This window comes from Pholcus phalangioides, unplaced genomic scaffold (genome assembly GCF_987345545.1).
Source record: "Pholcus phalangioides strain wild (caught in Gottingen) unplaced genomic scaffold, Ppha-v1.0 ptg000015l_1, whole genome shotgun sequence".
NCBI classification, from domain to species: domain Eukaryota; kingdom Metazoa; phylum Arthropoda; class Arachnida; order Araneae; family Pholcidae; genus Pholcus; species Pholcus phalangioides.
The window spans coordinates 24673346-24686030 of record NW_028301608.1 but is presented as its reverse complement, the minus strand read 5'-3'; the positions used below and the strand labels follow the sequence as shown (position 1 = coordinate 24686030).

Sequence of the window (12685 nt, the reverse complement as noted above, 5' to 3'; positions counted from 1 at the left end):
AAACTGGTAAGGGGCCGTTCAAGTATTACGTAAGCAAATTTTTAGCCATTTGTAAACCCCTTCCCCCCCCTTGTCAGCAAAATTTCGTCATCAGCTCTGCCCCTCTGAATCCTAACTCATATTTTCATAAAGGGTGGCTGATGACGTAAGCATTATCCAACTCCCCTCCCCCTTGTCATCAAAAGTCAGCAAATCGGAAACAACCCCCCCCCCCCATCGATGATGACGTAATACTTGAACGGCCCCTAAAGGGTAATTTTTGAATGTCTTTTGAGCATTTTTAAAAATATAATCACACCTTTACGACGGACAGTTGATGTTATAAAGACTGCATTAGCACTTACAGGACACCCTGTACATCAGCAATCATACAAAAAAAATAATTCTTCTAATTTTTGGAGAAGTATAACTTTTCACATGTAGAACTATCTGTAGAACTATTTACAGATGGTATAGTTTTATTTTTCTGAACATTTTTCAGCAGTGGCTAAAAAAAGTGTACAGAATGCTCAGTTTCATTCTCAAAAAGGTTTCTTCGTGTTCCCCTAAAGTGATCCTTCCACTTTTCCCGGGCTTAGTTCGTCCCGGATTGGAGTATGCTGTCAGGTTTTGGAGACCATACCTGCAGAGAGATATTGCTACGGGGTGCACAGAAAAGCCATGCATGTTTTTGATGGCACACTGGGCTTAAGCTATGAAGAGAGACTTGATTTCTTGAATGCTTACATTGGAAGAGCGCAGATGTCAAAGAAATTTGAAGTGTCTAAAATTTTTAACGGGATAGGATAGACCATGAGTTAATACAACGTCAATCAATTGCTTTGACAAGGGGGGACACCGGTTATTAAGGGACAATCTGTGTTTCATTAACCTACCGGGACACTAGGGCTATGTCAAGTTTCGTAAGGCACCACTTTTTGTTTCTTTATCTTTGGAACTAATCCATTCAGTTTATATATTCCTCAAATAATTTTTGAAACGTCTGTTAGTATGAGCATTAGCAAGCTTTTTAATCAAAGGCTGCAAAAGCAATGTTACTCCACAGGGTATCAAAGCCGAGAACATTTTTTTATTTTATTTTTTGGCTTTAACATCATCGGTTATGTGGAGGTTTGAGCATAGCTACATAAATAAAGCATCTATAGTTAAAAAAATTACCGTACTGATTTAGTGAGACTGTCTAAAGTAATTCAATAGGATGACCAATTTTCAAGCTAGCCGTGCACAGAGAGGCCACGTATCTATATAATTTGGTAAACAGGGAAGGGGGGGGGGGTTGATATTTTCTCCACAAAAACTGACCCACGTATAAGCCAACCCCAGTACTGTATTTTACTGTAATAAAAGGCAAGATTAGTCTTCGTGATAACAAGCGCTTTTGTCCAAAATTCTAAAAAAAATTATACATGAAGAAGGATTTATTGCAAAAATAAGTCGAAAAGACTGAATAGATTTGAATGGATGCTGTTTTAAAAAGTTTCAGTGAAGAAAAATATTTTATGTTCAGTTTTTCCTATTGCGGTCAAAATGAATGCTTCCTGTCAATTTAGGTAGTTCAAATTTCTCATCATTCCAAAGTTAAATGAAAAAAATATCTGTGTTCATGCATCTGTATTCTATAATAATGGAAAAACTATTGGCATAAGAGATGTTCGACAAAACTTTATTTACTTTTGCAACAACACAGGGAGTTTTGGGAAAGATGCAAATACTTATTGATGACGGTCTTCTAGATTTCAAGAAAGAAAAAAATATCAAGAGCACAAAAAACCTGAAAAATTATGATGATTGATGGTGATGATGAATCAAAGCTCTTTATGTTCGAAACAACAAATAAAATTGGAGGATCACCTTCCAAAGTGTCAGGAGAATAATCGAAGTCAAATATCACGTCAGTACAAATGTTTAAAGAATCTCAGCAGTCCTCAAATAGTCACACCAAATATCCAAGAGATGGAGGGAATAGGGGAAGGGGGGGGGGGGGGGGGAAAGAGATGAGACATTCCATGTGATATGATTCTGGACATTAGAATATGAGTCTAAGTTCTTATTCACTACCGTCTCCCTGTTCTGGCTTTGATGCCATTGTTACTATTGTGATTCATCTGGGCTCTGGATTGTCCCCTGTTTACACGAGTGGGAGGAGCTGCCGATCCTGGGTTTCCATTTCCTGTAAAGACAAACAAACAGCTTCAGTCAAATCAACAATAACAAAAAAAATTCACGTTCATTTTAGCAAAAGCAAAACTACAACAGCGAAGATACAAAGAAAGAGAAAAAGTAAAAATTGGCAAATTTTTGATTGCTGCTCATCACCCGAATGCCATTTGCGATTCAGAAAGTTATAATTTGAACAGAAAAATAATACATTGGAACATGGATATCTCAACGCTCCAGGCCTTTTCAATCATAATACAAAGGTTGCACTGCAGACGTTATAATAAAAAAATGATGCTTGCTTATGCTCACAAAAAGATTTTTTTCCATAGTTTTGCCATTTGTTAATGCTGAATTGATGTGGGATAAATAAGGCACAATTTGGCTTAATGTCTTTTTATCAGGACGAACAGAAATATATTAGAAAGTTCTCATTAGTAATTAGAATTAATTACAATCCCCCGAAAGTCAGAACATCCATAAAAAAGTTATTGAACAAGCGAAGTTTGAATTAACCACAAGAGATGAAAATTAAGCCATGGTTTTATTACGGGAAATCACAGTAAATGTTACTATAAAACTATCATACCATTGAATTAGTAAATCTAAAAGTTGTTGCTGTTTCCCCCAGTAGCAGGGTGCCACAGCATAGTTTGCAAATGATTGACCTAATGTATAGAAGAAGAAAAGAATCTGATTAATACTTATGATATACAGCATGAAAGTAATTAAATACCCGCTATATTTGGTGCAATTGTTGTAGCATTAGGACCGGTTCCTGTTGGGATTGTAGGCACTGGTTGCTGAAGAGTGGGAGATCCTCTTGCTTCTGCTGCGCCTGCCTGAAAAATGAAAAGCATATTAGAAATGTCACAAACAATGCAAATGCAAATACAAAGGCCTCAATAGGCAAAATGCCCAATGAGGTGACTGAAAAAAAAAAGATGCCCATAAAAAATTATGGACGTCAAATAACATATTTAAAGTAGAGTAAAAGTTTAGGGATTGCAACAAAGTATCCAAAATATGCATGCTCGATTCTAGAGGAGAAATGTGGCCTTCAGCATCATCTGTTTCGGCCTGCAAAACCTTAATTTGATCATTGATCCAATCAACTGTGATTTTTTAAAGACCCTATGTGTAAACACTAAGAAAATACACGAATCACACTTCCAATGTGTAAAAAACTCATGGTAGTTAGCACGAGTGCCTCTGTTAGCTATCTTGGAAGTTACATGAAGATATACAACTTTACAGACAGCGTGTGACCTTCACCTCAACAGAGTTACAGGCCCAGTTACAAATGGACGTGAACATCATGTCATATGAGTTGATTGGGTTACACTCAAAACATGGTCCCTTGTAGAAAATGAATGAAGTCAGTATTAAAAAACTAGCGCCATTCACTCTTTTTTTGTGATTGTGATCAAGTAGTGGAAAAATCCAATTGAGCACTTCGGTAGAAGTTTCCATCATGAATGCCAATAAGCCTTTGATGAATCAAAGTCAAAGTTTGGTGAAAAAATTATAAGCATGGTTTTTATTTTAAAATCATTTACTACACCATTAGAGGTTGGGGGAAAAAATCAAAATTAGATATAGCCCTCCAAGCACAAGATGAGACTGCTAAATTATGTCACATTGAACTATTCTATTCCTTTAGGCAAAGTGAATGTGCATTGAGAATCACTCACAAGCGACTAAGATTTTGTCTTGCTCCTCTAAACTCATCTGCTTCTAGAAAAGAATATAGAATTGTCCAACATATTAGCAAACATTTAAACAGCTTGTACTCTCTAAAAGGTTGAGAAATTCATAATGAATATGAGCTAGAGCAGAGGTTCTTAACCTATGGGTCGCAGGACCTTTCAAGATGGGTCTTTCAAATCCATTTACAACATAGTTTCTCAACCTTTTTGTCCCATCACCCAGTGCCGTCTTAATACATGGACCCACCCGGGCATGGCCCGGGGGCCTCAGGGAAATTATAACCGGTTGAAATTTTTGAAAATTTGTCAGGTAGGGCCTCAGAAAAATCAGTTGGCCCAGGGACCCATGATGTTCTTAAGACGGCCCTGCCATCATCCCCTTATTCAGAAATTTTTTCTCCCATCGCACAATAGGATCCTATGTTATACCTGTAGCTTCTACCTCCCCTCAAAATATTTCATTGCCCCCAGGGGGTGTTAACGCCAATGGTGGGAATCACTGATTTACAGTCACAGACTCTGGTCCCAGAGGGCCGAGATGGGTCATATATATCAACTGTTTCAGAGATAGGTTGCTCAAATCCACTCACAGTCAGTAATACTTCAGCTATGAGTCACGAATCAAATTTGATTAGTACTTGAAATCTTCCGAGATGGATCATTCAAATCCACTAACAGCCATGGGTTTTCTAGCTATGGGTCATGACCCAAACTTGATTTGCAGGGGTTTCCGAGATGGGTCGTACAAATCCATTTCCCATACTTTTGTGTGCATCACTGGTTTCACTATGAATCGCCAAGCTGATCTAGTTATTGATTTTGGGTTGCGACTGAAAAAGGTCAAGAACCCCTGAACTAGAGGGAGTACAACAAGGTACCAGAGAATGCAGCTTTTTTTAGGCCAGGTGATGTATCAAACACGTTTCATTTGTAATGTGAATATCTATGCTACATTTTTATAACACCAACTCAAACATGTCTCTTTTCCACATTGAAATTCATAATGCATTACTTACTGCTTTTGCGGCCATCAGCTGTAAAAACTCTGGATTAGGTTCACTCATGTTAGGAACTTCTACAAATGGTAAGCAGAACCTACATAGCATACGTATGAACGAAAAATAAAGGTATTATAGTGACAGAGACAATACAAAAACAACCCAGTAAGCTTACATCATGGAAGGCAATCTGATTAATGATATAAGAGTGAAACATAAAGCATCTCATCATTAGTAGCATTCAATTAAAATCCATTTGACATTTTCGTACATTTAGAATAAAAGGGTATTACCACAACAGCTCACAATCATTAAGAAACTCGTCATTGTAACAAGTGAATTCATAATCATTATACAAGTGAATTTCTAATTTCAGCAATGTCAGGTTATGAAATTGTAGAAAGTTGCTGCTTTGCATACATTTGAAACGTCTATTTAGATTATATTATAATACAGCAAAAGTCTGTTATCACGAGTATGGCTTATAATGTGAATCTCACTATTATGAGTAATTCGCAAATGATCATCAAAGAGCTAATATTAAGGAGACAAAAAATATTTGCCTATAGCGAGTTATTCATGAATGGAAATCACAGAACACATTCACTAAAACCACAACAGAAATTCTCAAAAAGCATGTTTTGCTTTCCCTTTAAGAATTAACATAAAATGGAGAGAATGGAAAGTGACATTTAAAAGAAAAAATCTCTCTCCACCCTATCCATATATGTTTATAAACTGGGAACATATAATGATGAAGCATATCATCATAATATGATTTTTTTTTCCTCGTAAAAATTAATACAAGTACTACATTTAAATTTTTATTGTGGTATATAATAAATGCACAGGATACATTTGATATTAGGGGCCGTTCAAGTATTACGTCAGCAAATTTTTAGCCATTTTTGACCCCACCCCCTTGTCATCAAAATTTCGTCATCAGCTGTCCCATTTCCAAATGCACATTGGTGGGAAGGAGAAGTCCCCCAACTACCTTTATATGCTATTATAATTAATTTCTGTTAATTTCAATGCTGTTTGAAGAATTCAAAGTTTCTTTCTAAGAAATTCCTTGCGGCTCACCCTCTAAGCTATATATGATAAACCCTCGACCCGCAGACCAAATGTGGCTCTGGGGGTTATCTGATGTGGCCTGCCCCCTGAAACCTAATTTTGTAAAAATGTCCTAAGTGACACATTTACAGATCACTTAAGTCACCCGTGACACAGTTCCATAATACTTAAGCAGTTTATGGCACATTTAGAAAGATCCCTTGAGTGACATGTGGCACAGTTATAGAGCACTTAAGCTGGTTCCAGTGAGGCTCTACATCACGCAAACTACACGCAGTCCATTCCCAGATTACTTAAGTGATCCATGGCATAATTACGGATCACTTGAGTGATGTGCAACAAGTTCTAGAACAGTTAAGCGACCCAGCACATTTCCAGATCACTTAGATTAGCAAAATGTTTAGGGATCACTAAAGCGGCTCTGTAGGGACTTATCAATAGGGAGAATGTTAGTTCAGGTGCGCACAAACAATGGGAAGGTTTTCTCGTTTTTGGCGCACAGAATAAGATGCCATTAAGAAATATTTCATATTTTCCTAAAGGGTGGTTGATGAGATGTAAGCATCATCCAAACCCCTTCCCATTTAAAGTCAACAAATTGACCCTCCCCCCATCCATGCTGATGTAATACTTGAATGACCCCTTAGTAGATCATGATAGCAACAAAGAAAAACAATGCTGTGTTCGTAAGTATTGAATAAAGATTTCTAAGAGAGATTTTTGGGGAAAGCGGGAGGAGTTAAGAAAATGATGGAAAAGGTAATATAGCACTCAGGAGTCTGTCCAGACTTTGTTTTTATAGTCCTGTTTTTGTGAAAATTTTCCCTTATTTTTGTGAAAAGAATCATTAATTTTCTGAAACAATAAATAATTTTGTGGGAAGCAAACTAATCTAGTTAATGTATCAAAAGAAATGAAATTCCAAAATTAATGTTTAATTAATTTTTATTTTGTGAAGAATCAGTTTTTCAGGTCCAGAATTTTGTGATTTTGTGAAGGGTTTGAAAACAGACCCAAATTTTGGCTGGACAGACCCCTGGTAATGAAGAGTAATGCATACGATGACTTTTTTCACGACTAAAAACTTACAGTTTGGTACAGAAACCGAAATAATTTGAAGGGGGAAAAAACTGTTACTGATTCTACGAGAATCCTATACATTTGGCAGCTGGCAAATCGAAGAATTTCAGTAAAAGCTACAACTGATGATTTAAAAGTTTTAATTGCATTAATATTCCTCATTCGTACTAGGAATGGTAGCAATTAATTGATTAATCAGAGGTCAGTAAATCAATCAATCTGATCAAAATTTTTATTAACAATTTATAATTTTACTTAATTTATTTGACTAAACTGATTAAATGTCTTCTTAAATTATACTTCTATAATTAACATTACAGATAAGTGACCATATTTAAATCAAATTTTTTGACACGAGGAAACACAAATCTATTCCACGAAAACCAGTGATGATTTCTAAAATTACTGTGATTTAAAAAAAAAAAAGACAAGATCCAAGTTAAGAAATTACAGGATATGTGACAGGCACATGTTGAGCATATTGCCCCCCCCCCCTTATTTTGCATTAAGTAAACATTCAAAGTAAAGTAAACATTCAAAAGTCGTTTTGCAAGTTCTAGAAATTTGCACATTCATGTTTCAGGCAAAGGAGAATGATGACAATAAATAGCTTCAAGCTGGAGGACTTTATTCATTAATCTATAGTAGAACCTTGATTATTCGAACACGTTGGGGCCGAAGGGTGTTCGAAAAAGTGAAAAGTTCGGAAAATCAATTTTGAAATCAATTCGATAATACAAAGGAATAAATTGAATTTAAGATGAATTCAACAGATAAAAAAAGAAAGCGCTAAATCTGCCCCTATTCAAGTGTTTGTTTGCTTGTCAATTGTTTATAACTACATATGCTGTACACGGATCTGACCTTACTTACACAGATACGGTATGAACAATTGTTTGGAAGTGAATTATTGTACAATATTGAACAAAGCTATTGAGTTGGGAGATATGAGGATTCAAGTTCCAAGAAAACACCAACTGTTGAGCATCATTGACTATAGAAAATCGAAAATGAGTTAGGTTGAAAAGTTGTTCGGTTGACCAAGTTGTTAGGAAAATTTATGTTCAGATAAACGAGGTTGTACTATATTTATTAACACGCATTAAGTGGATAGATGCATGAAATGAATAGAATATGTTTTTATAGCATCAATTAAAATTACATAGTTAAGAGCATTACATGTGCTATGAATGAATAACGTTTGAAAATATTCGATTAATCAATTTTTTTCATCAACCAGTCAAAATGTTTAATCAATTATCAGCCCTAATTCCTTTGCTATTTTGCAAATTGCATTTCACTAAAATTAACTTAACAAAAAATGGAAGACGAAATTTTTTAGGTCATTTTTCTTGTTTTATGGAGCATATTTTTAGTTTTGTTTAGGACATAAATACATTTTCTTCACGGAGCATTTCCAAGCAGTTTTTAGGCCATTAAAATCCCAGCCCCAGTCATTATTATGAAAAATAAGTGACAATTTCACAAAAAAGAAATGTAGAAACTCACTCTCCGATTTTCTGTATCTCGCCGCCTTTTCCAGTGTATATCGTGAGGCAACCTTTCCATACAGATGCATAGCTGTTGAAGGAAAAAGTTAGAATTTTCCAGTTTTGAAAGACTAATAATTTCACACCTGGTGCAAGGTGTGTATATATAGTATATAATTTTATACTTTCTTTTCCATAATTAAAATTTAAAACATACCCTTTACTCAGTCTGCATATATCTCCTGACTGTAAATATAGTCCAGGTTCGTCCCATACTGATAAGTTAGCAGAGGCTGAACGATCCGCTATTTTGCAGGTTCGCACCTCATGTCCTTCTTTAGTTGTATTTGGTCGCCCTGGGGAAAAAAAAGAAGAAAAATTATCAATGAAATAAGTCACGCACATGCTTACATACACAAAATATAGGACAAAAATCTGTACTACAATTGCACGGGGAAAAAATCCTAAAACCAGAGTTTTCTTAGGAGCAGATTTTTACAGCGTGTGGTGCAGAAATTCTACTCCTAGGAAAACTTGGCTTTACCCCCCACATGGTGAAACCGATCCAGCTCAGGAGCCAGAGATGAATCTTATAAATGCTTTTTGTTTTTAAGAGCTGTAGTACTATAGGCCTACTTATTTAGAAACTTTTTCCTTTGGCAAGAAAGACATCCAAAAGCATGGCTATGTTTCACTCTTGGCAACTTCTCGTTATGCTTTCGAACATTTTTCGTGCCAAAGAAAAAAATCATAACCACATCGCCAAAATGGATTACACTAAACCAGCAGTTCTCAACCTTTCTTTACTCGCAGAGCACCTTTTTGACATGTAATTTCTATGGTGGAGCTCCATAGACCTACTTTTTACTTATTCAGCAAGGTTACCGATTTAATTCTATTATTTAAAAGTAATTATATATATATTTTTTCAAATTAACTGTTTTTGTTTTTATTTTCCTTGAGCGGCTGCGGAGCCAATGGGGCTCCGTGGAGTACCTGTTGAGAATCACTGCATTAAACCAAACATGCACCTTGTCCATATTCTTCCGTGAAACTTCTAACAAACTGGTACATGTATGTGTTGTGAACCTAACGTAAAGTTTTGTTTCTGCGTAATGTTTGTTATAGTGCTACCATCTATTTGTCGAACTATGAATGAAGTATAATGATTGAAGATTTGTATTGTTATCAGCCTGTTGCTCTCTGTGGCGAGACTTTTTTATGGTGATATTTATGGTGGTAAGATTGGCTTGCATCCACACCTCAAAGTTGGGAACCACAGATATCCAACTTCAGACAAACATCACTGCAGCGCTGGTGAGGTTTGAACCCAGTTCCTCATGATGGGAGTCCGTCACTATGACCACTCAACAGGGGCATGGGCTTTAGATACCCTTCAGAAAATCACCATATGTGGTACATTGGTTTACTTTCTCTGTGTTCGCCTGGTCTGCCTGGATTTTACTTCTTTGTCTATTAGGGCTTTTAAACTGCTTAGTGAAATAATATTGATAATGGTGGTGTGTTATAAAAAATGCTTAAATTTTTTTTTTTGGATTTAAACCAAATTTGGTTCAGGTGCATCAAAATGACAATAACAATGGCTTGCGAAGCTATGTCTGTGTATCATTTAATGATTCCCAAATATTACAATCCATTTGTATTGTGGTAAGCTGCTTCATTCTTATTCATTTTTTAATATTTATATTCAGGGGTCATGAGCCGTCATGACAAAATAAAAGCAAAAACACATCTGGTTATAGCTTTAGTAATTTTACTATGCTCTCTCTTATGTCTCATTTGCATATTTGCATGCAGGTATGTTAGAGATCGGACGAAACACTTTCTACACTGTTGAACGTTGTCTCCTTTTACTTTCAGTCGCATTTCAGCACTGATTGTTCATCGTGTTAAACTGCTTCTGTGGGACAGAGGTTTTGCAAAGACTTTGAGCCCTGCAAAATTTATTTTTCTGGCGAATTTAATTTCGCATTTTAGTGGTTTTTTTCCCAATTAGGTACTGTCTTTTCGCGCGATTCGGTAGATGCCCTTTGGGTTATTATAATTTACAACGTGGATCATAACTGTGCTGTAAAAGATGGGAAAAAAACCTACGAGTGGTCCCCAAAGCAGAATATGTTGCAGAACCAGTGCTGTTGCAGAACAATCTGGAAGAATTTTAAGAAAAGTGTAGAAAAACACTATTATGTATATGCGAATTTTTACTGCAGAACATTTCAAGTCAGCTGAGGGCTCGTTGCAGAACACCACAAAACATTCTGCTTTGGGACGAGTGATTAAAAAACCTTTTTTTACTTCCCTATGTTATGCGTCTTGTTGCAACCCAAGGTCTAGGCAACCATAAGGGTAACTAGACTTTTTTTTCACCTTGTTATTGTTTTTGCTGTTCATTTTGTCATTTGTTTGTTTCGACACCTCCTTTATGACGATATTATTCCTTTTTGTTGATGTATTGGTAATTTTTTACTTCTGTAAGAAAGGCATCCGAAAATAAGACCCAGTTTCAATCTTGGCAGCTTCTCCTCATGCTTTCGGGCGGGTTTTTTCTTTTCGTTGGAAAAAATTTGCCAACACATCACCAAAAGGGATTATACTATAGCTGTTCCCAAAGACAGCCAAGGGTCCCAGTTGTGAGATCTTGGGGGCACTAAACATGGGTCTGACAGATACTGCTTTGAGAAACTAGCAATTATTATTCCATTATTACCCAATAATTTCATTCGAATTTAATTTCAACATCCCTCGCACCTCTCACAACAATGAACTCAACTTCCGATGAATCAAACTCACCGACATCCAGAACAATGAAAACCAAGTTCAGTCCTTTCATGCCTGGTTTGATGTCACGTATATTGATCGCATTCACATCCATTGGTGACAGCATTCGTTAGCTGAACAATCCGTTCAATGAACAACGAGTACGTTTCATAGTTTATTGAAATCCACGCCGAGCTTGAGTTCAAGAAACTATTGCAACGAGGAGGACACACATAACACACTCCGGCCGAGCCAAATCCCAAAAAAACACCGAAGTGCAATCGACATGGACGACTTTGACCGCAACATAAATTCCAATAAAAGGAAATCAGAAATGTCCCAATTTACTCAACTAAAAAAAAAGAAAAAAGAGGGGGAATCTTCATTAAAAGTATTTTATAAAAAAAATTAGTTCAATTTTATTAATATAATATTCTGCATATTTTTTTTCTATATGAGGGAATTTGATTTTTCTTTATCTGAAAGTTAATGATTCCCCCCCCCCCGATCACAGATGACGTCATCATTTTCCCGAACATAATGAATCACGTGAATATTCACTAATAATTTATTGTCTTTTATGGTCATTTTATTTGAATTAAATCTGTGCATTTTTTTTATAATCATTGCGATTCATTATATACATCTCACATCAAGTTAGAGATTTTACAATTTTGATAACTATGCTGCCATCTAGTGACAAATCAAAAGAACTAATTGTTTGAGCTTTATAAATACGCCATCAGATGACACTACGGGTTCTATTTATAAGATACATAATTTTAAGGCGCCAATTTCAAACTTCATAACTTTATGCCCCAGCAAAATATCTTTTTTTTTAACGGTTTATAAACACTTTTCGACTATTTTTTCTTAATAAAATAATTTCATTTAATGAACGACTGCAGTGGTTTTCAAACTGTAGGTCGTGACCAGTAACGTACATAAGTCGGGAGGGACCCCCCCCTCCTCCCAAAGTGTACATTTATGAATTACATTATTTTATTTACATACTTTATTTAAAATAATCCCTAAGCTTAGTTTGATGCATATATATTTTTTTTGCATTCATAATTTCATCTATACTAGCAGGTGGGCTGCAAATATTTCGGCCCCTTTTTTTTCAGTTGGCTCCAGAAAATGACACAGCGTTTTTATACAGCATTTGTCAATGCTACTTTTTTTTCCTAATTCCTCTGGAGCATTTTCTGCTGTAGTATTTTCGTCAGCCATACATTGAGCAATAATTTCGGTATCAGTCAATACCGTCTTAACGCATGGGCCCACCCAGGAACGGCCCGGGGGCCTCAAGAGAAGAGGGCCTCACAATAACAAGAACCTGTCGAAATTTTCGACGATTTGCCAGGTAGGGTCTCAGAAAAATAACTTGTCCCGG

General features: G+C 36.0%; 1 protein-coding gene across 2 annotated transcripts; it reads right to left on the bottom strand.

Moving 5' to 3' along the window:
* Positions 1 to 1642: 1642 nt before the first annotated feature.
* Positions 1643 to 11568, bottom strand: LOC149075713 (SOSS complex subunit B2). 2 transcript variants are annotated; one of them, XR_016194019.1, is made up of 6 exons: positions 11323 to 11561; positions 8729 to 8867; positions 8531 to 8602; positions 4883 to 4961; positions 2747 to 2999; positions 1643 to 2170 (listed from the first exon to the last, which is right to left on the bottom strand). XR_016194019.1 is itself a non-coding variant. In XM_089243221.1 (6 exons), exons 1-6 carry the CDS (start codon positions 11414 to 11416, stop codon positions 2055 to 2057), a joined length of 606 nt encoding a protein of 201 aa, XP_089099347.1. In that variant the 5' UTR covers positions 11417 to 11568; the 3' UTR covers positions 1643 to 2054. The 2 variants fall into 2 exon arrangements, 1 of the variants encoding a protein (XP_089099347.1); XM_089243221.1 differs by having other exon boundaries at positions 2894 to 2999; positions 11323 to 11568.
* Between the last annotated feature and the right edge of the window lie 1117 nt (positions 11569 to 12685).

What these genes read in the sequence shown, in the direction of transcription:
- LOC149075713 (XM_089243221.1), bottom strand. Translation starts at nt 11,416, where the DNA reads ATGCTGTCACCAATGGATGTGAATGCGATCAATATACGTGACATCAAA. An exon ending in ATATGCAGACTGAGTAAAGG is followed by an intron (nt 8,603 to 8,728) that starts GTATGTTTTAAA and finishes TTCCTTCAACAG; the next exon opens with CTATGCATCTGTATGGAAAG. An exon ending in AGCTGATGGCCGCAAAAGCA is followed by an intron (nt 3,000 to 4,882) that starts GTAAGTAATGCA and finishes TTCATTTTTCAG; the next exon opens with GCAGGCGCAGCAGAAGCAAG.